The sequence below is a fragment of the Manis pentadactyla genome, chromosome 15, assembly GCF_030020395.1.
Source record: "Manis pentadactyla isolate mManPen7 chromosome 15, mManPen7.hap1, whole genome shotgun sequence".
Lineage (NCBI taxonomy): Eukaryota > Metazoa > Chordata > Mammalia > Pholidota > Manidae > Manis > Manis pentadactyla.
Genome location: NC_080033.1, coordinates 57,233,858 through 57,260,536, shown reverse-complemented (window position 1 = coordinate 57,260,536; position 26,679 = coordinate 57,233,858). Strand labels below are relative to the sequence as shown.

The window sequence follows — 26,679 nt, the reverse complement described above, 5'->3', positions numbered from 1 at the left end:
AGAACTTACATGGCAGAGGAAGCGGAACTGGTGATACTTCCACCGAAAACTTCGGTCATAGGCTCCAGGGGAGCCTTGCTTCGTCCTGAGAAGAACAAAGATGTTCTGAAATCCATGTAATTTCTCAAAAATTAGCAAGCTATCGTGTGTGCCTTAAGGAAAGCTGATGCTATTAAAGACACATAAGATAAGGCCAAAAAGAAAGGAAGTGACTGTCATTGAGATCCTCTGAAGATCTGAGGAGCAAAAAGGAAAACTAAAAATACAGACAGAGCTCTTGATTTTAGAGAAAGACCTCTGATGTCACTCTCAATAAATAGGTAGCCCCTTCCCTGCCCATCCCCTCTGAGGTGACACTGAAATTGGCCACTAGAGGGCGGAAGGAGCAGTAGGACAAGGACAAATGGCCTGTGCGAACATATACTGAGGTTGCCTGTGCAAAGAGGTCTTTACCCAGACTCAAACCCTGGGCGTGGATCCTTAAAGGTGGTGGTGCGGGTGTTGTGGTCCACGAAGTAGCGCACGCCCTCACTGGTGTACTTCATCTCCCACCCTGGGGGCAGAGCTGGTTCCTGGATCATCCTGCAAACAGGAAGATAGGTTTAAAGACTGGCCTCTCCTGCTGGGCCTCAGTAGAGGCTGGAGTCCCCATAGTCCTGCTTTCTCTCTGCCTTCACCCAGGCCCTGCAGAGCCCTTGAGGGAGGGCCTTGAGGGAAGGCCCTGACACCACCCAAGTAGTGAGGACAGTTCTGCAGCAGGTCATTTACTGTCCCAAGCCAAAGAGCCAGTCCTGGGTGGACGGCGGTGGCCTAACTGGCCACAGACATCCTGAGGCACGGAATGCCCCAGTCTCAGACTAGCTTCTGGGTGGTGGAGGTATAGGGTATCAGGAGTGGGGTCCTCTCAACCCTTTTGAAATCCCTTTATCAGCAGCCTGTAAAACTGGCACAGAAACCAACAACACCTGCCAGCCGGGCCACTCTCTACCCCCAGAAGGTTAATTTAAGGAACCACTGCCAAGCTCTCATTAGGCGGACACCATATGGTGAGGGTCTCAGGGCACTTGTGTGTAGCCAGGGACCCAGAACATCCACCGGGGACAACCAATGCAGTCCAAGATCAATGCTGGGGCTGTACAGGGGTCCGACCCAGCCTGATCCCTCACCCTTGGGTCCGAGGGTCCTCCCACTGGGTGGTGCGTGTGTTGTGGTTCACGTAATACACCCGTCCATTGTCCTGTCTCTTCTCTGCCAGGGGAGAAGAAAAGAAGACAGTCAGATTGAAACATCCTGAGCCTATGGTTCTCTCCCTTCTGGTTCCCACCTCTTGAATTTCTGAATTTCTGCCCCTGTTCCCAACCTGTTGGAGAAGTTTAACCAGCAAAAGCCTTGTTCACTCACATCTGTCACTGGCAAAAAGGACAAAGAGAATCTTTCTCCACTGGGGAGCGGGGGAGGGATATACACATTTTCCACTCAAGATCAAGCACTGTCTTTGGTTGGAAGGTTCACCGGAGGGAAGGGGGCGGTGTGGCAACACAGAGGGGGAGCAGCGCAGCCGAAAGCAGAGGCGTAATTGCATCCAGCTGTGTGCAAAGTGGGGGCAAGGCAACCTCCCCAGAGCCCTGGTCCCCACCCCAGTCCACCACGGCTGGTCTCTGGTCCTGCAGCTGCTCCACCCGCAGAGGCAGCCGACCTAGGTGCCTCTGTCCCACAGGCAGAGTCACTGTGAGCGGCTGCACTCTCCCTCACGCCTCTCTGATCAGCGCTCTACACCACAGAGCCTGCCTACCATCCACCGTGTCTCTTTATTCTGCTTAAGGGCAGAGTTTTGTTCTAAGACTCTCACATCTCAGCAAAACCTCTATGTGGCACATGTGCAAATGAACACCTGGGGCCATGGCACTTACAATGCCCATTTTGTTAATACACCTAGGCATGTGCTTCAACACAGCAATGTTTGGGGAGCTCAGATACGTTTTCTCTCTCCTCCAGACAATCCTTACTGTCGCCCTTCTCCTGGTGCAGTGATGAAGCCTCGGGGGGCTCTAGGGAGGAGTGAGGGCTCCATGGACAAACCCAACTCCAAGGGATGATCCCAGACTTGGAGAGGGGCTGAAAGGGGCGCTCCATCAGCTCCAGGTGGATGGAAAGCAAGACTAGGCTCCAACCCAAGAGAGGCCATCTTTCCCATTAAGTTCCTAAACCTTCAAATCTGTTTCTGTCCTGAAAATAAATGATGCTAACCACCTCACCTCTTTTACAATGACAGGATGAAATTAAAGAAATAATCAGCTCCAGAAGTTACAAGGAAACCAAAAGCTGAAAAGGGGGCAGAACTAGGGGGCCCACTCTCCTCCCCTCAAGTATCAGGCTGAAATGTTCCAGCATCAACTCAGGGTACTGGTCTCTCTCTGTCATGCCTGGTATCCGTTACCTTACAGAAATTTTAAAAACACAGACAAAAGGAAAGAAAGAAAAGAGGGTGCCCAGGGTTGCTACAAAGCTACCATCACAGCACAACAGCCTGTGGGATCATCTCACAGAAGGCAGGCTTCCTGAGACAGGTCCGTGGGGAGGGAGGGGCCCCCTTGCAGCCCAGAAGCTTCTGCTTTGAACTAGATCCTCCATGTCTGCTCTGCCAAGGGCCAAAGCCAATGCTCACCGCTGGCCAGGGGATCTGTCAGCTAGCCCGGGCCTGTGCTCTCATCTCTGCCTGGGGGCCACTCATGGCCCACCGCAACTGCCTTGCCACAAACAATGTCACAGTTTGAGGGCTGGGAAAGTCCTTAGGAGAGCATCTAGCTTGACCTCATGTCGAAAAAACGGACTCAGCAGCATTCAGTCATATGCCCAGGGTCAGGGCTGCTGTGGAGGTGGGGGTCTAAACCTGGGATGTGCTGCCCCTGGGCTGGTGCACATGGAGAACTGTGGGGTCTCTCCTGGAGGAGCAAAGGGACCCAGCACTGCAAACACAGAACATGGGCTCATGCTAACTGCAATTCTCTTTGGGGTTCACTGCTCTTTCTGTTCACTCTCAACTGTCCCTGGGGAGGTGGCCCTGCCACAGCCCTGGGAAAGCCAACACAAAGCCCAAAGGATCTGATTAGGAAGGTTCCCTGGCCCTTGGCCAGCTGTTCTTTTTTTTCTCTGCATTAAAGTCTTGTGTGTTTTCCTGGTCATTCGTGAACAGCACTGACTCCAACCATGGCTCCTATTCCCATCTCAAATATTTCACACTTGGCATCTGGAGCTATTTTTGAGTCCCCTACAGTTGTTCTTACTTGGTGACCATCATTTAGCAGAACTAATACAGAAATAAATCACTTGAGTCTACAGATCCAGGAATCCTGGGTCCTGGGCTCTATCACAGTGTCTACTGGCTGCCAAAAAGCATCCCAGATTCTTGTTTAATCTGACGCGTTTCCCCTGCCTAGCCCAGGATCCTATGGTGAACTCTCTCACATTTGACTTGCTGCCAATCTCTGAGATACCAATGACCTTTCATCAGCTCAGGGAGCCAGGTGGGCCATCTGTGTGCATGAAGGATTCCCTAGCTGAAGATCAAGAACTGTGTGAAGGCCTCCCTAACTGATATACCCACCTTAGGAGGACTGAGATACTTCCAGTGCTCTGAAATACAGTGGTAATTTACTAAGTGATATGCTGCAGGTCCACGGCTCTCAAGGCAGTCTTGTACATTACCAGGGAGTAGTTGTGTCTGCACCAAGAGGATCCAGCCAAAAGTTGTACTTTTCCAGACAATGCTCATCCCATCATTGTCAGCTTTTCCATCTTTGCTGGGAAGCACGCCCCCACCCAATTTAATGCCATCTGTGAACACCACCAAACCAGACTTACTGTCTTCTGCTGGCCTAACCAATAAATAAAATCTGACACATGCCAATTCCTGCAAAAACTGCCTTCTTCAGCTTCCAGGGACTCTTGCAGCATTGAACAAAACCCTGACCAAGCTCAGAGCTGCAGAATGCGCTGAGTCTCAACATCTCTCATGATCTCTTTTTACACGGCCACTCCTCACCAGAATAGACATAAAGCCCGTAATCTCTCTCGAGTCATGGCTGTCCATCCCTCTAACTTGATAGCAAGTCACACCAATGACTCGAAAATTTCCAGTAATATTGAGAATCTAACACAGCATTATTAACTAGCAATGATGCACTTTCATAGAGTCACCACCCAGTGCTCAACTCTCTTATCTATTTCCCTCTGGCCTCTTTCAGAGCTGTGTTGCAAATTAAAAGGTGGCTTCCATTAGTCAAAATTAGATTGGAGTCCCCCAACATCTCAGCTTCCAAGGAAGGTTTGGTGAGGTGGCTCCTGCCAATCATACACAGACCACAGGCCTGAAACAAAAGTACCTGGGAATCGGCCAGCATCAAACTGTCTTAGTCAATGATACAATGGGTGGTTGGATGACACCTCGAAAGTCAGGACTGAAGCCCAAGAGCCCCACGGCTGCTCGGGGCCTTCTTCCGTCGGGTCACACTCCTTCAGCTATCGCGGGCAAATACTCCAGGGGGGCAGGGGAACTCGGCTCCTCTCCCAACCCTTCAGCTCTATCTCCTGCCAGTTGTTCCGGCGGGGCATCCCCAGAGAGCATGTCAGAGACAAGTGAACTGGGAAGCCGAGGGATGGGAGCAGGAAGAGGCGCAGGGAGAGAGGACAGCCTGGCAGAGCACCAGCTGACTCAGGGCTGAGGGCACAGAAGCAGCGCTCATCTACTTACCCCAGCCTGGAGGGAGGGGGCCCAGTGGGTCATGGTCAGTCGCGGCACTCGAAGACTAAACACAAGAAACACAGCAGAACACAGAGGTTTAAAAAAGCTGCTGATTAAAAATAAATCAATTGATAAAAACAAAAAGGTCAACAACTCATTTCCACATTTGAGCACTTTGTTGAGGATACAGTGGGGCCTTGGGTGGCATTTGCTCCTCTCAAAAGGTTTTTTTCAAAAAAGAAAACCCTGGAAAGGACCCTGCACACTGAGGGCCCAGACAGGTTTTGGAGAGGGTGGAGCGGTGGGCAGGAGGAGGTACGCAGATGAAGGTGGGCCAGGAAAGCGGAGACGGCGCGCGAGCCCCAGGCATGGCAGGAGGGCCCAAGCAGGACTGTCCCGCCAGCTCAGCCGAGCGCCTCTGTTCAACTCGGCTCCTGCTCGCAGCGGCCAAAGAGACTGAAATCACCACCACCTCCAACTTTCTCCAAGAACCACACACGGGAGGGGAAAAAATATCACAGGCCTTTCCAATGAAATCATTCCCACAAGCCCTGCCCACGCCCAGAGCTTCCTGGCTGGGGGCTGGGCCCTCCTCCTTCCACCTCCCTCCTGGGTGCGCTGGGAGAGGGAGCCGCAGCGGTGTGCAACACCAGCCCAGACTGAGGGCACATTCATGCCCCAGGCCCCTCACCTCCCCTAGAAATGTTTTGCTTCCTTTCACAAAGCACCTTTATTCTCCATCGGCCTGAACCTGAAGTTGCTCAGTGTTCTGTGCGTGCCTGTCTGGGGAGGTGGGGCTGGGGGCGAGGTGACAAGCGAGAAGGGGAGACAGGAGAAAGAAGGGGGAGCTGACTCCAGGACTTCAGGGTCACTGTTTACATTAATATACCCCCCCACCCCCAGCCTGATTCTGCTGTGAGGTCCCTGGGGCAGGGCTGCAGAGGACTAAGAGGTCTCATATCCTGCAGGGAAGGGGGCTTGCTGTCAAAAACTCTTCAGAGTTAAATAAAACAAGTATTGTTCCGTGCTTGCTTGCCTTTATTTTTCTCTGAAGCATTTTTATTTCACTTACTAAAATTTAATTGTTATATTAGAGGATCAAGTTCTTAATGCAGACTTTGGGCTGCCTGGCTAGCCCTGTCTGGGGGCAATGGAGCCACACACGGGCAGAAGAATGAATGGAGCTCAGTCTCGGCTTGAGAAAACATTGGTGGAACTCAATCGCCAACGAACTCCCTTTCAGAGCCGGCCCTCCACCCCCAGCTGAAAGGACAGAGAAACTTTCTTTCCAAGGTGGCAGCACAAGCAGCTCCTGCACAGCAAGTTCCAACACAGACATTTAAGTCTTGAAACCGTAAGTTCCTCGAGGGGACAGAGCCCCCTTTTAGCAAAGGGCCTCCTGCTCAGCAGAACGAAGGTGTGGGAACTGGGTTGTCTTCGATTTAGCGCACGTCAACCTGGAGGATGAGCTCAAAACCTCCACCTCAAATCATATTTGTCTGACGGTTACTGAAAAAGATCTCCCAGACTCACACAGGTCATTCTGGTGGGGGTGGGGCATAGCATTACATAAAATCCACGCTCGTACAACTTTGTTTTGTAGATAATACATAAGAGTAGTAGCTATAAAAGCACCCAGCAACAGAACAAAAGGAACTAACACGCAAAATACATCTGCAAAAAGAACGCAGTAGGTAAGGGCTGAGCTGTAGCAATGTTCTTGCAAAAGGGAAGAACTACAGAAAAGATCATTTTAAGAAATTAAAAGAAGACACAGTTGATGCAAAATTGCTGCCTTGGGCCTTTTTCTTGGAATGAGTGGATAAGCCATGAAGCATTCAGGAGCTCCAATGGGAAATTACTCCCAACTGGTAGCAATAGGGATTTACAGTCATCTTTTGCTTAATTCCACAAATCAACAGAGAAAACGGTCTTCCCTGACAGCCTCCATGTATACACTGAACAAGAACCAAAACTATTTATCAGCTAGCAAATATTCATCTTCTCAATACCATGATGTCTAGACTGTGTAGGTTCATGATCAGATGCTCCCACTCAGAACTTCAGGGAAAGACACAAAAGCACAGGGTTTGCTGGGGATCACTCACCACAGCAGCGGAGTCCATACTACTATGGAGTATCAAGTATTTAACAGCAGCAGGACGGGGCAATGTCCTATGCAAACTATTCCTTTGTCTTGCCTACCCCTCTTTCTGCCAGAGCTTGATTTCTTATCATTCTGTGAATCCTATGAACCCAATTCCCTATGACAAATTCCTTTTCTGCTTAAGTTTAACCAATTGGGTTTCTATTATTCATCAGAATGAACTTTGACTTAGTATATGAAGCACAAGGAAAAGAATTTAAAATATATATATATATCAGCCCTTTTCTTAATTCCTGCCTTTTTTAATGTCACAAACTTCATACAATATCATAAGCTCTCTTTTGTTAAAAGTTTCTCTGCCCCTTTGGCATCCTTCTGTTCTCATTCTATCAGATCCACACACACCCAAAATCTGTGAAAAAGGGAGAGAAGAGGGAGCAGAGAGAAAAAGGAGACCAGAGATTGATAAACAGCACACAAAATGGAGTCAATGGAAGCTGTCAGTCAGAAAAATTTTACATCTCATGGTTAAAGCAAAGCACTTGACCATTTTGGGTATTTTTTCCCTAATGTACATGGTACAACTTGAAAAATAGGGAAAGGGAGTGGACAAAAGCAAAGGAGAAACAAAAAATAAAAGCTACACATCATGGCAAGAAAATCAAAGCCCCAAATCCCCACATCTCCAATGAGCCAACCGACTCCCCTTCTTGTCTACCACACCTCCCGCAAAATGACATCCTAAGGGTTTCCTGAGGCACAGCTGGAAAAGCACAGAGAAAGGGCCATGGAGGGATTACAGTCAGAAGAGAGACGCTAGGATGTGCGGGTGACTCTAAGAGACAAGACAGTGTCCTTTGTTACTAGGAACTGAAAGGAATGCCACTGAATCATTTTTCCTGGTAACGGCCCCTGGGTTGGGAGGTCCAGGGTGCAGGCCACAAGCCAGACGGCTCACGTGAGTTCAAGTCTCACAGGGACTGAGCACCAAGTTCCAGTAATATTTTAAGATACAAACTCAGAAATAAAGAATGTCTAGCAAATACTGCCGAGGGCAAGAAAGGCTCTGGGAAGGGCATAAAGGTTACAGTGTGTGGACGGCAGGCTCCTTCTTTTAAGGATGCACCCAATCAGCCCAGAACAAAACCCAGGTACTTGAGAACTCAACTCAAGGGAGTCCCTACAGAGTAAGAAATAAGTTGTCTGTTTCTGGATGGTGCCATTTGGCATCTACCCATTAGGAGCCACAGAATGTTTTGTTTCAGTCCTCCAGATACCAAAAACCTTCTTCAGTTATTAGGGGAGGACCAAAGCAGGAGTAAAGGAAGACGGGCCGTGGAAATGCAGTGGGCCGTGAGGTGAGTCCTGTTGCAATACACAATGTGCGTGACGAGCCGGGGCATCCTCGGTGGGCCAGAGCACCCTCAGGAAGCAGGACAGAGTGGGAGTGCGAGGGTAAAACATGCATCCATGCACAAGCATCACAGGCAACAAAGGCAGGCTGGGGCTTTAGGAAAGGGAAGCATGTCTGGAAAAAGGGGAACCATAACAGAAACTGGAAAAGGTGTGTGATCAGGCAGACAGCAGGAAGGCACTGCGGGAGACCGCCATCTGGGATTCCCTTGATTTCCACCTTGAACTATATTTTGTGTTCTCTGCAGGGCTGTGAAGAACAAGGTCTTGGTTCAGCCCAGCAGGAGGAGGAGGAGGGGAAGCCACTGGTACAGTATCGGCTCTTAAGTCTTCCAAGTCAAACCCTGGACCAAGGCCAAACCCCAAAATAACTCTATGAAAGCAACTCTTCTTACTTGTAACCAGGACATGGCACCACAGCAAACAAGAGGGGCAAACCAAATCCAGTGGGGAGGGAAATCAACAGAGAGATACTGCAAGCTGACCCAAAAACGACATTCCTGCCCCGTTTTTCAAGTTGAGTCTTGCTTCATGGGGAAAAGAGAACCATCGCCTCCATCCAGAACCCTCCTCAATTCCTAGCTACACTGAGAAAATCATTTTCGAGCACTCAGAGAAAAAATTCTTTTTCGCACTTAACTTTTACTTCTAGGGGACCTTCCAAGTCCAAGTTCCCCCTCTGCAGGCCCAGAAAGATGTTGCTAAAGTGAGGGTGGCAGGCAAAAGGAATGAGTGCCCCAAAAGACCAAGCGGAAGTGAGCTCCACAATCTTCCCTTTTGCATGCCAAACATCTCAGCCGACCTACACAGCCTACTTGGTGCATGATAGGGAAGGAAAAAAAGATTCCTTCAATGGTTGTTTTGTTTTGTTTTTAACTAGAGAAGTAAGCAGGGAGACAAAACCATGTGAGAGTCCTAAAATGTGTCTCTGTCCTCTAAGTCAAAGGAAAAAGATACACATGTGTCCCCAGTTTTGCATCCATGGTCACCCAAGAAAGGGCAGGTAAAATCTTTAGGGCCCGGCATAAGAGGAACAATTTCCAAAGTGCAGAGCATATCAGATCCCATCCAGTCTTGACACATGCCAGAACCAGGGGCCAGGCATGTGTGAAAAGGGCTGTGGAGTGGGAGGCCTAGCAAACACATGTGGTACTGCACCAGGTCAACTACCAGGCATGGGTTGCAGACGGGCATTACAGTTACCCTTGGAGGCAACTTAATGTGACAACACCATGCTTTCTGCTCATCTACAACCTGGTCACTGGTGGAGGTGCCAATGGGATGCATTGGCTCAGGAAGGTAGCTGTGGGGCAGTGGGGTGGGGGACAGGGAGGCCAGAGGGGGGTAGTCCTGAAGGGACACAGCACAGTCAGTACCTAAACTACTGGGGGGTGCCAATAAAACTTTATATTTATTTATTTATTTTATACAAAAGTAGGTATGGGCCACAATATGCCAACCTCTGATCTAGATGAACTTTAAAGGTCCCTCCATCCTTGAGATGTGTCAGAGAATAAGGGTCTAAAGAAAAACGGTAGCAGCAATGGAAAGAGGATGTGGGTGGCCACTCTGAACTGACATGGTGAGGCATGGGAGAGATCAGAGCGGACCTGCAACTCTCAAGTCAGAGTAAATGGACTTGGATGGAGCAGGCCAGAAGAGAAACCCAGTCTTGGAAGAAAGATGGTGAATTCAGTTTCCAACATACTATGTCCTTTAACACTGAGGCTAGACGTGGAATTACTAAATTAGAAACAATGGAATTTGAGGAATTTCACTGTGATGAGTAAAATCTCCAGAGTCAGAGTACTGACATCTAGCCACCGTCTTCCCTCCCTGCTCACCAAAGGAGGCACCTTCTACAGTGCCCGTAGGCTCCCCCGCCCTCACGGCGAGTCCCTGCCCTCTCACCTGGTAGAGGAATCTTTGGCTGAAGTGCTGCATGGCGCCCTGGAGCTGGCTGCGCTGGGACTGCCACTGCTCGTAGTTCCGCACGTACTCAGCTGTGGGGCGCTGCCAGGTGGTGGTCCGAGTGTTGTGATCCACATAGTAAAACCTGCCTCGGGGGTCTGTGCGTTTTTCCCAGCTGGAAATATTAAGCTCAGCATGACTGTCGTGACCACCCCCTACCCCAAATCCTACAGAAATCTCAGGATGGCCGGCAAGGAGGGCTAAGTGTGTGATGTCGGGTGCAGGAGCTTGGCTGCTCCAGGGAGACACAACCAGGCAGGCCCCAATCACAGAGGCTCTGGGGCATCAATGATTATATAGAAGAGGTTTGCGCTCACCTCCACACCAACCGATCCCACCCCACCATTAGCTCCTGATTTCCATTTAGGAGAACCACAGTTCCATGTGGTTCTGGGGAAGCTGACTCTACTCCCAACCTCAGAGTTGAACTGTCGGCCAGACCAGGAGCGGGCATGTGGCCTATGCTGGGCCAATCAGGGTGAATCTTATGACTCTGCTAGGAATTCTGGGGAAAATATTGTTTCTCCTCCTTGCTGATGTGACTGAAAAAGCATGCAGTCCTGGGATCCACTGGCTTCTATCTTGGACTCAAATTTATGAAGTCGACCCAGTAGGTGGCAGAGCAGAAAAATAGGGAAAAAGCCAGCCCTTCAGTGATACTGTTGAGTCACCTAGATAAGACTTCACTTAAAATGAGGGTCTACATCTAGAATTTTCAGTTACATGAGCCAGTGAATTCTCTTGATTATTTAAGCCAATTTGGACTTCAATTTTTGTTCTTGCAACTGAAATTATCCTGATAGAAGGTGTCAATGAAAATATGTTGCATGGTCATGAGAAGAAGAGTTGCTTCAAATAACAGTGGGACTTTCCACATTATCTTAGTGAGGAAGCAACCTTGCCAAAGTTGGTCCTATAAGACCCATGGGCAAGGTTGGGTTAGAACAGATGGTAAAAGTCTTCAGCTGTGCTTGGTAGGTGCAACTCAATTTCCACACACACAGGGAAGCAGTAATCAAAAGAAAGTAAGTGAGAACTTTGCCGGGGTAGTAGAAATGTACCCTTTGATGGGGTGTGGGTTACATGAGAGTATGCATGTGTCAAAACTCAGCAAACGGTAACCCTGAGATTTGTATATCTCACTATATGTGAATTATACTTCAGTTTTAGAAAGTGAATTTGAATCTCATCAAGCCTCCATATCTAACTACCAGTTTATAGGAAAGACAAGGAAAGGACAGAGAAGCATGTTAGACAACACCATGAGGTCACATCAGCCACATTCAGAACATGAGAAATTCTACAAGACAAATGTCCAGGATCTTCAACAAAGTGCCAGAAAAAAATAAGAAAGGGGAACTTACAGATGGAGAGAGACTTATGAGACACATTAGCCAAAAGCAACTGTGTTAATCTTGAGTTTGGATCTGATTCAAACAAATCAAGTATAAAAGCATTTCTAAGACAAATGGGGAAAACGGAATACGGACTGGCTATGACATGAAGTAAAGAAATATTGTTAACTTTGTTGAGTGGAATAATGATATTTTGTTTTGTTTTTTTTAAGCCTCATCTGTTAGAGATGTATGTGATATATTTATAGTTCCAAGGATATGATGTCTGAGATTTGCTTTAAGTCCCCTGAAAAGTAGGAGGTCAGAAGAAACAAAATGTTACTAATTGTTAGAATCAGGCAATGGTTATAATGGATTCATCGTACTATTCTCTCAAATTCGGTGTATGTCTGAATTTTCCATTACAAATTGGAAGGAGGAAAAAGGGGTTTTCAAAAGATAAGAAAGAGATGCCACTGAAGAAAACAGTACTAACCCAATGCAAAGGGAACACCCTACAGATTATATGATTTCAAAGTGCTGAAGGTCTTTGTTCCCTAACTACATTTTCATTTCATCTCTGAATTCTACCTTATTCACATGACTGTCATGCCTGGTACCTTCCTCAATTTTCATGCTGAGTCTCCCAGCTGTCTTTTTTTTTTTTTTTTTTTTTTGGCCACCTCTTCAATGATTCCTTTAACTCAAAGCCTCCCTAAAAATGGCTTCTCCTTGAGCAGTTCCCAGTCCACATGGCCAGTTCCCAGGCTGGGCTGGATTCTGCCCGCTGGACTGCTGGCAGTCCACGGCCTGCTGTCGCTTTAGATGCAGCTAAATGCCACAGCTCTCTCCCCAGACCTCAGTCTTCCCCAGTGCTCTCCATGCTAGCCGTCCTCCAGAGACAAAACCACACCATTATTCTCCACTCTTCTTTTCCTGCTCAGATCAGCCAAACACCCAGCCTGAGGGCTTCTTTTTCACTGTCTCCCTTTCCTTGACTTTATATTTCTATGTCCAACTGCCCCTGAACTAACTCCCGACTCTGATCCAGCCTATAAACTGCCATCTGGGGAACCATTCCAGACTGGCCCCCTTCTGTCACTCTCTGCTCAAAAACTTCAATTGCCTCTCCACTGCCCTGGGGTCAAAACCCTGAGCTAGGATGCAAGGCTTACAATCTGGATCCTCCCACTCTTCTCATAAATCCTCTCCACTAGTGATTTTTATTTTTTATCACAGGAATCGTGTAGACTTTAAAAATGCAAAAGGCACTACAGGGGACACAATGAAAACCAGTGTCTCCTGCCCTACCTGTTCCTCAGAAGCAACTACTTTCAACTCTCCCTGCTTCTACTTATAGCCATATTTCTAAATAACATGATTATTCCATTATTTCTTGATTTCTGCCATATGAGATATTACTTACGGATTTTCCATTGCCAAAGCTAAGGAGTTAGTTCTTGTATCCTACCCCACAAGACACGCAGTGCCCTCCTCTCTGGCACTCTCACAATTTATAAACACATTAAATAGATATTCAGAATTTGTATTATGACTTTGTAGGACACTATAAATACATTTTCTTACTTGTACAACTTTTTCTTTCCTGGAGTTGAGAACTGTGTGTTTCGTTCTGCCTGGTTTTCAAGAACCTGTCTCTAATTCACCTCCAGACTCTGACAGCGCAGGCGGCCTGTGAGTGTCATTTATGTCTTCGCCCCATCTCTCCAGGCACCCTTTGTGCAGTGTGAACAGCTGTCCTCCAGGTCTGCCCCACGGCGTTATCCTGAGTCATCGTCCCTCACTTTCCTCTCGGGAGTGTCCCTGGCTCCTGAATTGAGCTTCATATGCCCTGCATCTCATCCCTTCTTTCTTGGTTCCCTCTTGTCTGATGGGATGATTGACTAGTGGCTTCTGAGAAAAGATGCGCCAAAGTTAATCTTTTGAAACACTACATGTTTTAAGAGGGTTATTTCAACCTTCACCCTTGAGAGTTACAATAACTAAAAGTTGATTGCTAGACAGGTAATGATTTTGCCTCAGAATTTTGAGGGTCCTGCTCCACGGCTGCTGTTGAGAAGAAGGATGGTATTCTTGATTCCGGATCCTTGGTGGATACCCTGCTTTTACAGTCTGGAAGCTTTTGAGATGTTCTCTTGGCATTCTGTAATTCCGTTAGGATGTGCTTCTGGGGTGGGTCTTTTTCCATTCTCCCAGTTGGGCATTGGTAGGCCCTTCAAATTTAGACTCTTTATCCTCAATTCTGGTTACCAAAGGTTCAAGGTTAGCTTCTTTACTATCTTACTGTCTAACTTAACTTGCTTATTGAGCTATTATAAACACTGTCTGATGATTCTTTATTTCTCTCCCTTCTTATTCCTCCTCCTCCATTCTTCATATATTGGGTGTTTTGTTCTGTGCTCTTTTTAGGAGTGTTCCCATCTAGAGCAGTCCCTCTAAGATACCCTGTAGAGGTGGTTTGTGGGAGGCAAATTCCCTCAACTTTTGCTTGTCTGGGAGTTGTTTAATCCCTCCTTCATATTTAAATGATAATCGTGCTGGATACAGTATTCTTGGTTCGAGGCCTTTCTGTTTCATTGCATTAAATATATCATGCCATTCTCTTCTGGCCTGTAAGGTTTCTGTTGAGAAGTCTGATGATAGCCTGATGGGTTTTCCTTTGTAGGTGACCTTTTTTTTCTCTCTGGCTGCCTTTAATACTCTGTCCTTGTCTTTGATCTTTGCCATTCTAATTATTATGTGTTTTGGTGTTGTCCTCCTTGGGTCCCTTGTCATGGGAGTTCTGTGTGCTTCTGTAGTCTGAGAGGCCATTTCCTCCCCTAGTTTGGGGAAGTTTTCAGCAATTATTTCTTCAAAGACACTTTCTATCCCTTTTTCTCCCTCTTCTTCTTCTGGTACTCCTATAATGCAAATATTGTTCCATTTCAATTGGTCACACCGTTCTCTTAATATTCTTTCATTCCTGGAGATCCTTTTATCTCTCTCTGCATCACCTTCTCTGCATTCCTGTTATCTGATTTCTAGTCCATTAATGGTCTCTTGCATCTCGTCCATTCTGCTTTGAAGTCCTTCCAGAGATTGTTTTATTTCTGTATTCACCCTCCTTAGTTCTTGCATATTTCTCTGCAAGTCCATTAGCATGGTTATGACTTTTGTTTTCAATTCTTTTTCAGGAAGATTGGTTAAATCTATCTCCCCAGATTCCTTCTCAGGAGAGGATGTGTCTAGGTTAGCCTGGTCTGGATCAAATTTTTTTGCCTTTTCATGTTGACAGATGCAGTGGTATGCTATTGACTCATCTGTCAGCTGGGAGAGCCAAGACCCTTTCCACTTGCTCCTGGCCTTTCTTTACTAGGACAACGGCGACCCCTAGCGGCTTGTGTTGGGCAGTTGCGCATAGACTGGGTCTCTGTTTCTTGCCCGGCCGCTATGGAGGAAGCTCCCTTGCTGTGGGCGTGGCCAGCCTCAGGCTGCTGCTCTGCTATGGCGGGCCCCGGAGGGGGAATGGACGGGGGGCCATTTATTGCCGTGAGGGGTCTCAGAGCTGCTGCCCAGGGGGTAAGGGAGCCCGGAGTTCCCTGGGATTCCCAGGTGCTGGGCTAAGTGTCCCGGGATGCTTCCGTCCAGCTGTGGGGTCCCTGTCCCTTTAAGACATTCAAAAAGCACCGACTTTTCTTTGTCCCAGGGGCGCTGGCTGCGGGGACCCGCTCACAGGTCTTACTGTCCTGTTTCCCTAGTATCCAGCACCCCTTGCACTGTGTGTCTGCACTCTGGGTGCAGATGGATAGGGCTGGCTATTTAGCTGCCCTGGGCTCCCTCTCCCTCCCCACTCTGACTCCTCTCCTCCCGCCGGGAGCTGGGGGGAGAGGCTCTCGGGTCCCGCTGGGCCGGGGAGGAGATTCCCACTGTCCTACTCACGCCGCCATCTTGGCTCCACCCCACTCTTATCCTCAATTCTGGCAATTCTCTTTTATTCTCTTTGATAACTTGCCATCCTCTATTTATCTGTTCTTTCTTGCAGAAACTACTAGTCAAATGCTGGATTTCCTAGACTCACCTTGTAATTTTCTTATCTCAAACTTTACCTTTTGATTCTTCTATTTAATTTTTTTTTAAATTTCTCTGGTCATATATATATAATCACGTCTAAAATTTCTTTTCTCTGCATGGTTCATTTTATGGTCTCCTGTTCTTCTTGCACAGATGCCATGTTTTCCTCCCAAATCTTTGAGGATATGAATTATAATTTGGTTTTAGTTTTTGACGTTTTAATTTTTCCTGCTCCTACACTGTTTTCATCAAGTCCCTTTTTCTCTGTCTGCTGGTCTTTAGCTGTTCATTCACATGTAAAAGTGAGCCACTAAAATGCCAGCTGCAAGTTCTGGGTACTTTCCAGTGGAGGCTGGCTGACTAGTGGCTTCCCTCAGCTGTTTCACTAGCAGCAGCCCAAATATCACCATCTGTAGTTCTCTTCCCTTCGACTTCCTTTCACTTTCTCTAGTAAAAAGCTGTCCAATCTTCAGCCTGGGAACAGTATCCTCACCTAATCCCTTTTTCTGAGTTCTTCACTGCCTTCAGCTATGGCTGTGTCCTTCAGGCTGGTTCTGCTCTCCCACGAGCTCCTCACACTAGCAGCAATCACATGGCTGTGTGTGTGTGTGTGTGTGTGTGTGTGTGTGTGTGAACACATATATCTTGGCACACATGTGTGGTGTAGGGACGAGAGCAATGGTTGACAATCTAGAAATCTAACTGCTCCCTGCTCAAATTTTAAACTTAACTTGGTCTCATTATACACACCCCCACCCCTACATGTCTGCTGAGGCTTTCCAGGACTCCATGGTGCAAATTAGCTGGCTTCCTGGTGGATAACCCATACTGTAAGGTTGGGCTTCAGCAACTAAATTGGGATTAGCATCTCCCATATGCTGTTTCTACTCTTCCATTTCTTTATTATTATACTTTTTTTATACCTTTATTGCCATTTTAGTGGGTTTTCAGGAAGGAATGGAAACGAACACATGTTCAATCCACATGTTTAACTAAAAGTACTCTGTACTGGTGAATTTCAAACTTCAAAGCCTAACCCCACCCTTGATTTCAGGTGAAGTCTTACACAGAATCTTAATCTATAAAAACAGAGCAGTGGGTGAAGCCCACTGAGTTCTTTCCCTCTCTTTGGTTCTGACTGGCATGTCCCCCAAACCTGGGGGCCTTGCTGAATACACTTTGAGTATCTTTGTTCCACACAAATCTTCCACTTCAGTAAAGCTGCTCCATGCATCTTCCCTAAAGACATCTTTTGCATTCACACCATTACCCCATCCTGGATTGCCTTCCTCCTATTTAAGTCCACCTCCAGGCTTTCCTACAAGACCAAGTTCAACCCACCTCCCTCTGTAAGGCCTCCCTGATACGTGCTCCATGGTGACCAGGTTCCCTGCTCACTTCCGGTCTGAGCACTGCCTAAGAGTGACCAAAGAGCAAATTATCACATTCATCCTTGGCTACCAGGGCCAACACTTTCTGCTTTTGGATAAAATGACCATCCTTGTACAAGTGCCCCCCGGGTCTGACAGAAGGAGACGGCCACAATAAAGAGATTCCTTTGGCTCAATCTTGCTTCTTGGTGACGAGGTCTGTTGAAATAATGGCTCCACCATCTGTACTTTCGAGATTGCTCTAACCATGGTACTGCTTCCCTGGGGTGGAATTTCTCCCATTAACTAGCCATGAAAGCTTAAGCATTCTGTTCTCTCTGGGTTCCCTATTACAGAGTAGAACTATGTGCCATGGGCTCAAAGGTCTGGGCCTAAAACAGGAAGACCTAATAGGCTATGTCTGAGCCACCTTCCAATAAGACATTAAAACTTCCTGAAAATAAGAAAGCTGGATCTAGTGTTCCACCTCAGTTAAAGAAGAGTAAATCCTTGGCCACCCTGAGAAGACAGCATTAAATATCTTCACTAAGATTCCATCTACATGTTCACCAGCTCAAGTCCTACTTAACTTACAGACCAAAGAGGTCACAGGGCAGCAACCAGCAGAGTTAAGAGTTCATTACTGCTGTTTTTAAATGCAAATACTGTAAATACACGAAATACAAGCGTATGCAACACACTCTGTTGTAAGTCAATGACTACTTTGTGAGACAACTGAAGAAATTTGACTAATGACTGGGCATTTGATGACAGCAAGGAAATATTATTAACAATATGGTGATTCTGTTTTTAACAAAAGAACATTTTTTAGAACTATATACTGAAATATGGATAAAGTGATCCAATGTCTGGGACTTGCTTCAGAATAATCTAGGACAGGGAGTGGGGAAGGGGTGAGTGAGGATTACGTCTCAGGAGTTGGCAAACTTTTTCTATGAAGGGCCATGCAGGAAATATTTTAGGCTTTGTGGGCTATACAGTCTCTGTCACAATTACTCAATCCTCTCACTGAGCACAAAAGCAGCCATAGACAATAAGTAAACACAAGAGTGTGGCTATGATCCAATAAAACTTTATTTATAAAACCAGGTGGCGGGCTGGAATTTGTACACAGGCCCATAGTTTGCCAACTCCCGTATAGATGAAATGAGACCGGCCATGGGTTGATAATTATTGAAGCTAAGTGTGACTATGTGGAGATTCTCTCAATTTTGCGCATACTCAAAATTTTCCATAACATGAAAATTCCCATAATAAAATGTTTAGTTTTTTTCTAAGAAGTCAGTGTTTAACTTTGGTGACTTCATTGGACTTACAGTCAAAGTAGAACACAGAATGAGGACTAACGATCACAAGTTATAAGTTTCATTTCTGGAAGGGTAAGGAAAAAAAGGAAAACACAAGCATTGTACTGGAAAACTGAAACTAAAGCAGCCCATCCATGACAGCTGCACCACGCAGAGCACAGGAGTTTTCCCAACACCTCTGCCTCCAACATCCTCTCCCTCTGCAAAATTAGGAAGGGGACATGTTCCTACTTTATGCAGGAGTCCCTCATAGCTGCTTTACTGGAAAGTGATTCTTTCCTGAGAGCACAATATATTCCCTTCTAAAAACTCTCAGGACCGGGAGACACATGTGGAAAGAACTTTCTGTCCCTGGCAGACAGGGAACCAAACCCCTTCTTCTGAATTTGGACAGTCTGCCCTCACTTGGAAGCCTCACTCATCCCTTGGTTTTGGAGAACTCAGCTACTCTCTCCCAAAGCCCAGCTGAATGAAAAGCCCACGTCCTCAGGGGCTGATTGGACACAGGGTGCTGTGAAATACATCGACACCCTTTCTAGCTTGGCTTCCTCATGCCCTTTTTCCCCCAGAGACACTCTACAAATCCTAGTATGTCCTTAGAATGTGAACAGAATTAAGGTAGGCAAATAAGAAAAGCAATCAAGTGGCCCGGGACAAATGGCTCCCTCTGCAGGTGAAACAACTGAGGGCCTCAAGACCCCAGCAGCCTAGGAGGCCTCCCTAGCCCTCCTTCCTCCGGGACGCAACAGCCACGGTGGCTATGAACACCACTTAATAAAGCCCATGGCCACCAGTCATGGCCAATACGATGCATGTGAGGAGAAGGGAAAATAGAAAGAGAGAGGAGAGGATATAAAAGGGTGAAAATGATGGGAAGAGAGGAAAAGAGGGAGCAAAAGGAGGAGAATGGGCAGAAATAAGGAAATGGCTGTGGCAGCCAGTGGTAGAGAAGCCAGTAGGCGCCTCTTGGTGCCAGTTCTACTGTTTCGGGGCTTGACGGTCCATGCCTTACCCTGGAGGAAGAGGACGCTCCCAGGTGGTAGTCTTGGTATTGTGGTCAACGTAATAGACACGCCCATTGGGCAGCTCTCGCTGCTCCCATCTGAAAAAGAGTTACAGGAAGCATGAGATATACAGCTGAAAGGCATAAGCCCTTGTTAGAAAGGGAGTCCTTCACTACTGGTACAGCTGATTTGAGAAGAAACATCAAAGACGGACATGCAAGATCAACCAGTGGCCAGACCAGCTCCATGCTGTCACTGATGGTGGCATGCCGGAATGCTTCTTAAGAAAACTGTAATAGTTCCCCTTCATGGACTCAATGTACTAGGATATGCTAGAGAATGCTCTAAATTCCCCCTAAACAACCCATCTGAATCCACATTCCATGGATTTTTGCAAATCACTGTTTCTTGGACATTTGGGGATCAAAGATCCCTTTAGGAATACAAAGAAAGCTGAAGACCCTTTCCTTCCAAAGGTAGGAAAGGTCATCACCATCGATGAAACCAAGGCTCAGAGAAGCTAAGTAAATCTTACATAATATTCAAACTCAACTCTGACTCCCTAGCCCATGATCACATCACACTGAACACAAGAAAGAAGGAAAAGGAAGGTCAACTGGAATTTACAGGGAATCTACTGCCCAGCAGGCAAGGTGCCAGGTGCCTTCCCAATCCCCACCTCAAAGTGAACAGCTTTCCCTAGCACTGGAAAGGTAGGGGGCCTTGTAGAACCAAGATGACTGGGGAGGAATTAGAACAGATCCACCACGTTCATGTCCAGTCGCAGTTTTAATCACAACCCTCTACTAAGAAACGATCAACCAGAAGAGGCTGCACATTTTGCTCCACTGGGAAGGTTATCCCTGAGAGGTCTGGCATTCCACCCTCTGCCTCCTCAAAAGGGGTCAACTGCTGGGCTGGAAACCAGAGTGCTACAAACACCATTAAAATGTGCTCAAGAACCTCTTCCCTCCTTGCTCAAGGTTCTCGTGGAAGCAGAGACCAGGGACTTGACCCGGGGCCCTGGCTCCGCCCACTGTGATGGGAAGATACTGCACTTCACTCGGTGGTTTATGGAAAGGGCAGAATCTGCCAGCACGGTGAACAGATGAAAATGCACACTGGCCAAAGTTAAAGATCTCCTTATGGATGTCCACCTGAATTAAAGATAGGAGCAACAAATACTGCCAACTCAAGAGGCTGGTGTCCCAGCTGTGGGGATCAGGAGGGGACCAGTCAGCAAAAAAGGCAGGCTTTATAAAATACGGTGGCATCACCCAGTTGCCCGAACTCCTCCTGTCTGCTCGGCTGTGGAGGAGCAAATCTGACACCCTCTTTTTTCATCTTAATTTGGAAATGAGGAAAGTCTTGAGAAAGATACTTTGCTTAAGGGTAAGAACTGCACTATGGAAACTCCTCAAGCGAAATGGCAGGAAACCACTCTTTTGTACCCTTTGCTCTGAATTAAGACTTCAGGAGATAAGAACTCCTCGGCATTCCCTAATAAGTCAGCTCTATCCTTCCCTCAGCAAATGTTGGCACAAAAGCACCAACAAAATTACTTTGCTTATTTTGTAGTCACTCTTTGGAAAACTGTCCATAAAATGTAGGTGGGGCTGCCCCTTGTATAATGACAAAGTATTTTGTAGTAGCAACTGGAAATAAAAGGCATTAAAAACCGTTTTTCTTTATTCCAAAAATTCTTTTGTTACAATTTTCATAAGTAGTCTCTCCTTCTCTATTTCAAATGTGAGGCAAGGAAAAAACTTCGGCTTTATTATACCTTGGCTAATATTTTAATTTGAAGATGGGATAATACTTAAAATTCCACAAAGTAAATGCCTTTAATTGACACAGTGGTATTCCGCATACTGCCAGAAAGGAAATCTGTATGCAGTCCTCTTTGCTCATATTCAAGAGTTACAGCAGCTCTTTCCAAGCCTAGATTTTGTCCCGCCCATCTTTGATCCCAGCTGATCCCAGAAATGAAAGTCTCTCTTTCAGGCACTTTCATTGTCCAGCAAATCTCAATGTCCCTATATGAACTCTCTCAATTGGGATAGCTAGAAAAATAGTCACCAGAGGAACAAGACCTTTTTTGATAGCTACATTGTTCCTTTTAAGATCGGACTCCTGCTCAGATTAAATGTCCATGTGGGTCCTCCCTGGTCCGTGGCCTGGCCCAGCTACTTTTCTTGGGGAACTCTCAACTCCTCCCTTACCGCATGGCTCCTCAGAATTCACACAAATCTCCTCCCTTCATTCATGTAGCACAGTCGGTCAATTCTATCATCGTTTGATTGATTTCTCCTCAGTAACTGCTGACCCACATAGATTAAGCGTCCTACTATCTTGGTTTGGTCTCCCCATGCCAAGAGGCGACACTGGCAGCAACCTTTCATCAGTACATCTCTGGCAGGGGTTAGGTTTCTGTCCCTTATAAGCTGCTTCTTCACACTGAGACTAAAAGGCATTTCAGTCAAACTACCCATGGGTCTCAGTACTGAATCCTGGTCACGTGGTCATATCCTCTGCCCCTGAATAGCTTTCTTTGATGCTCTCAGAAACGGTGTTCAAAGCATCAAGTTCGATTCAGGTCACTTCCCAACACATTGCTCCTTGGCCGTGCTCCACCGTTACCACCATTAAAAGGGTAAAGGCTAAAAATCCCTTTATTGGGAGGATATCCAATCATTTTTATCCTGTTATCTGAAAGGAATTTGTCTGGGCACCTGAATACATTTCTTGTGGAAGGTTTCCTAAAAGATCTTTAGGAAATTCTCAATTACCTGCTATTGTATCAGTATTCAACCGTCCTGATCCATATACTTCTTGGTTAGATTTCCCTATGTTTTGATAGACTCACAGTTTCACCAAAAGTACAATTAAATTGGGAAGGGATTCAAGCTAGGCATGAAGAGGTCAGGTTAGTATCAAAGATGTTCTCTTTAAACAGCCCTTCAAATGAACACGTCAACATGCTCAATACTTCTATCTTAGTGAGAGGATTATTAGCTCTCATTATTTATTGGTCTGCCTGCTTTTATTAACACAGGCACTGGGCATTATTAGTAAAGCTGACTCTCATTCAAAATACACTCTCTCTATTGGAAAACAAAGTCACACAAGAACCCTTAGGCACCCCTGAGAAAAGAAGGCTTGCTGGTTTAGTTTAGACAAAAACTAAACTTCAGAAAAATACCCTGAAAGTATTCACATCTTAAAGCTGCCTTTGTAGAAGTTCAACTCTCTGCAGGCAGGAACTACATGGAATTCATATTTTCTTATCTTATGTTCCTATAATAAATAACTGAACCAAATCCCATTTCCCAACTTTGGCCACTTCCTGGGTGAATGATAAGATTGATTTCCTCTGTAGGGATGTTTTCAGACTGTTTAATGAGTCAGGCATCTATGCGCAGTGGAACATACCGCCTGCTCACTGTTTTCATTGCTTCAATAGGTTCCTTGTAAACTGGGTAGCAAACATGTTAAACTTGTATTAAAACTTCCCCCAAGAACTTTTCTTGAGATATTGAGACCTCCTTTAACTCTAAGCACACTAACCCTTTTTAAAAACTATCAACCACAAGCACTTTATGCTCTTTAAGCATAGGCTGGCACCATAGCAGCTACCGAGGCTTTTGAATTAAGTCTGTTCTTATACAACCATCCCATTTTCTTTGCCTTGGAAATGTCTCCAAAGCGCCTCAACGGAGGAAGGCAATATCAAAATACATGCTTTCACAGAGTGGTAAGATAATTCCAGGAGATGGTAGTCATTTAAAAAAAAATTTTTTTTAAGATTTTGCAGATAAATATGGCAATGTAGGGAAACAATCACTCTAAAAATTGGTTGGCAGCAGCAAAAATAGGTACGCTCTTTACAAGGGGCAATTTGGCAACTCAGTTAAAAACACTCCCTATGGGAACACACTTTAACCTAGCAGCTCTGCTTCCAGGACACATCCTGAGGAAACAATTATGTGACAAAGATTTAGCTGTAAGTGCATCTGTCACAGCATGTTACAGGGGAAGCTGGAAACAACCTAAATGCCCCAAAATGAAAGATTAATAAAATAAATAATGTTATTTCTATAACGGGTACTCAGTCATTGAAAATAACATTGTGCATAATACTGACGTGTTCAGGTATTTACAATATATTGCGTGGAAAAAGAAAGCTAAAAAATAACATGCATAATATAATAAACTTTTTGCTTAAAATTATATAAATACACTGTTTTTCATTAAATTTAAAATGCCATCGTCGACAGTAAGTTACTTAAACATATCGGTAAGAAAGACAAAGTGCCACCACAATTAAGCTATGATGCTCCAAAGCTTGTCAATTACATCTTGATTTTAAAGAAGCTAAAATGTGAAATAGCATACACTTATCAGAATCAACCAAAAGGGGTGGAGGGCTGTATGTGTGTAAAATTTTTGCAGCTTCAGAGTAAGGAAGAATTTTAGACAAGCAACAAAAGGCACGTGAAGAAAACGAACAAATTTGGCTCTTAAAATTTTGAACTCTTGTACAATTAAGCAACATTAATTAAAAAGTGAAAAGACAAGCCACGGACTGGAAGAAAATGTTTGCAATGCATATAACTGAGAAGCACTTATGCCTAGCATATATTAAGAAATCCTGCAAATTAAAGAGAAAAAGACAAACAGCCAAGTAGAAAAAGACAAAAAATACAGGAATAGGCAACTGACAGAAAAGGAAACCAAAGAACCAAATAAATACATGTAAAAAGAGGTTCGATCTCAATGGTAAGCAAGGAAATTTAAATTAAAACTGCAAAGAGATACCACTCACACTGGCCAAAATGAGAAAACAATCTCACAATACCGTTTCAGCAGGAATGCTAAAGTATGCACATGGGAAAGTGAATTGGGAAAAGCAATTTGATAGTATCTACTAAAAGTGAAGCTCTTCATCCCCTACAACAAAACATTCCAGTTCTAGCACATGCCCCCAGGAAGCAAACATGTACACAAAAAAGCATGCACAGAAAAACTTGACTGTAACATTGTTTATAAATATGAAGAGACAATTATAATATAAATGTTGTAAATATAAAATATATGTTCTTTAAATATGCTTATATTATTTATGACATTAATATATATAGTAAATATAAATAAATTTTAATTATAATGTAAATTTTAAGTTTTTACCTATTCATGCATCAGAATACCATAGAGCAGTTAAATGAACATACTAAGTTCCATGTATCTCATATAAGGAATGGGATCAGGGCAAGGTTCACAGGGACTTTCAACTGTCCTGATTACGTCTTCTTTGTGAAGGCATCAAAAAAAAGGGGAAGCCTGTAGCAAATGTGACATAATGCTAAAATAGGATAACACACTGGGTGGAAAGCCCACAGGTATTGCTTATATTACTCGTGATTCTTATCTACATGCCTAAAATATTTTATAATAAAAATGTTTTCATCGCTTCAATAGGTCCCTTGTAAACTGGGTAGCAAACATGTTAAATTACATAAGAATATCAGATTTTGCCAGATGGGCATTGTGTGTGTCTACAGATGTTTTGAGGGGCAAATTGCTTAAGGTTTCCTCATTTGCAGAATAAGGATAAAAGCAGCTACCACACAGAGGACTGTGCAGCCTGTGCAAAATAATCCACAAGGAGAACTTAGCATCCCTCACATGCTGTAAACATTTAACACATTAGCTATTACCAGTGATCAGGAAAAAATATCCACAAGGTGCATGAAAGACACCAGTGGTTACATCTAGGCGTGCCTTTGCTATTGTTGGTCTTATTACCTCTTTTCCTATTTTTTCCTAATTAAAAAAAAAGATTTCCTTTCAATTTTAAGGGCTATGGAAAGTCATTCAACAGACATCTATCACTCTATCTCTGAAGAAGGCAGGTACTATGCCAGGTGCTGGGGATACAAAGATGGACACAACAATCTCTGCTCTTGAGGAGCTCTCAAAAAAGTGTGGGAAAAAGTGAACATTTATAATTACACAAGAATACATACATACAGTGGAGTGAGAACGTCTCATGAGCCAGCCTCTGACAGCAGAAGAATCTTTGGAAATAAAGTTTTCGTTCTGAGATGAGGAGGAGCAAGCCAGAACCAGGCGCTACTTGGCATTACCTAAATACGTAATAGTCCTTGCACAGCCAAGAATTAAACCATATTCAGCAAAAAGGCACAGATTCTCCCAGGTTATTGCTTTAATCCAATGCTACTCCAAGCGTGGTCCACAGCCCAAACTGTTACTGTTCAGGAATCAGAAAAACACAGAAGTTTCTAAATTAGAAACTTTTGTACCAATTGGACGTTGCTACAACATCTAGACATGTGATCAGTAGATTCATCCCACTGAACAAAGTACAGAACAAAGTAAGGATTCTTAATGGACTGAAAATAATAAAATAAAACACAAACAGAAACAAGACAAAAACTAGAAAAAAAAGACCGGTTCTTCACAGATAGTTTGAGCAGCACTGTTTTAAAACTCCTTGGGAAAGTATCTTTGTCTAATGCCAAAATAGACTTTGGAATGAAATTCGATGGCAGCAGCTGGTTTACAACTTAGCACAGAAGCTCCAAATTCCAAAGTCTCTTAAGGCGTTTCTGCAAACAAAACATTAAAGAACTCCCAGGAGGTTGTCATCCTTGACAGTGTCTCAAGGACCACCTGGAGAAAGGGCGTCTGGATCTCCATAACTGAGTGTGGGAGTAGGGGGAGATGGCATATCCAAAAGATCTAGAAAAGCATGCCTCCTCAATCAATTCTACTCTGAGGCAGGAAACAGACAAGGCAGCCAATGACCGGGGGAGAAAAAGGATGGTGTGAAATGGCAGTGCTGAGGTAAGTCGGCAGTCCAAACACAACGGCCTCCCTTATGTAAGAAACCACAGCGGAGTACAGGCTGCCAGGGAGAAATAATGTGCCTCTGTGTGCGAAGCACTAAGTGAGCTGCAGGGCCCGGGAAGCACTTGGAGTTTATCTAAGCCATGTACACAGGTCTGTTAATGAGCATTCAGTTCCCAAAGTGGGCTCAGTGCTGATAAAAACCAGATGCACGGCCAGCTGATCAAAGTGGCCTCGCGCCCACTGCCTGCTGCCGGGGCCACTGCCTCACCGAATCTCCTGGGCCCCCCTGGCAAACCCCTCCTTTATGAGACCTTTGCAACCTGGAAATGCCATACCCTTCTAGTTGCCTCTTTTGTATTGATTAACTTTTTAATTTAATTACAGTAAGCAGGAGGGTTTGGGAGAGAGAAAAGGGATGAGGGTGCTCTGTTTGGACTTACGCAGCCCAGCTTCTGGCAGCTGTCAGT

The 26,679-nt window shown here is 45.3% G+C and overlaps 1 protein-coding gene across 4 annotated transcripts in view; it reads right to left on the bottom strand.

Annotated features, from left to right (window-relative positions):
• WWP2 (WW domain containing E3 ubiquitin protein ligase 2) overlaps positions 1-26,679 on the bottom strand; it is a 193,799-nt gene that overhangs the window by 9,443 nt on the left and 157,677 nt on the right. For all 4 annotated transcript variants that reach the window (XM_057493567.1, XM_036897954.2, XM_036897956.2 and 1 more), the window contains 6 exons: positions 19,348-19,437; positions 10,173-10,347; positions 4,751-4,805; positions 1,167-1,248; positions 454-582; positions 10-85 (listed from right to left, as the gene is read on the bottom strand). In XM_057493567.1, the coding sequence (XP_057349550.1) occupies positions 10-85; positions 454-582; positions 1,167-1,248; positions 4,751-4,805; positions 10,173-10,347; positions 19,348-19,437 (607 nt within the window). The remainder of the gene's footprint in view (positions 1-9; positions 86-453; positions 583-1,166; positions 1,249-4,750; positions 4,806-10,172; positions 10,348-19,347; positions 19,438-26,679) is intronic.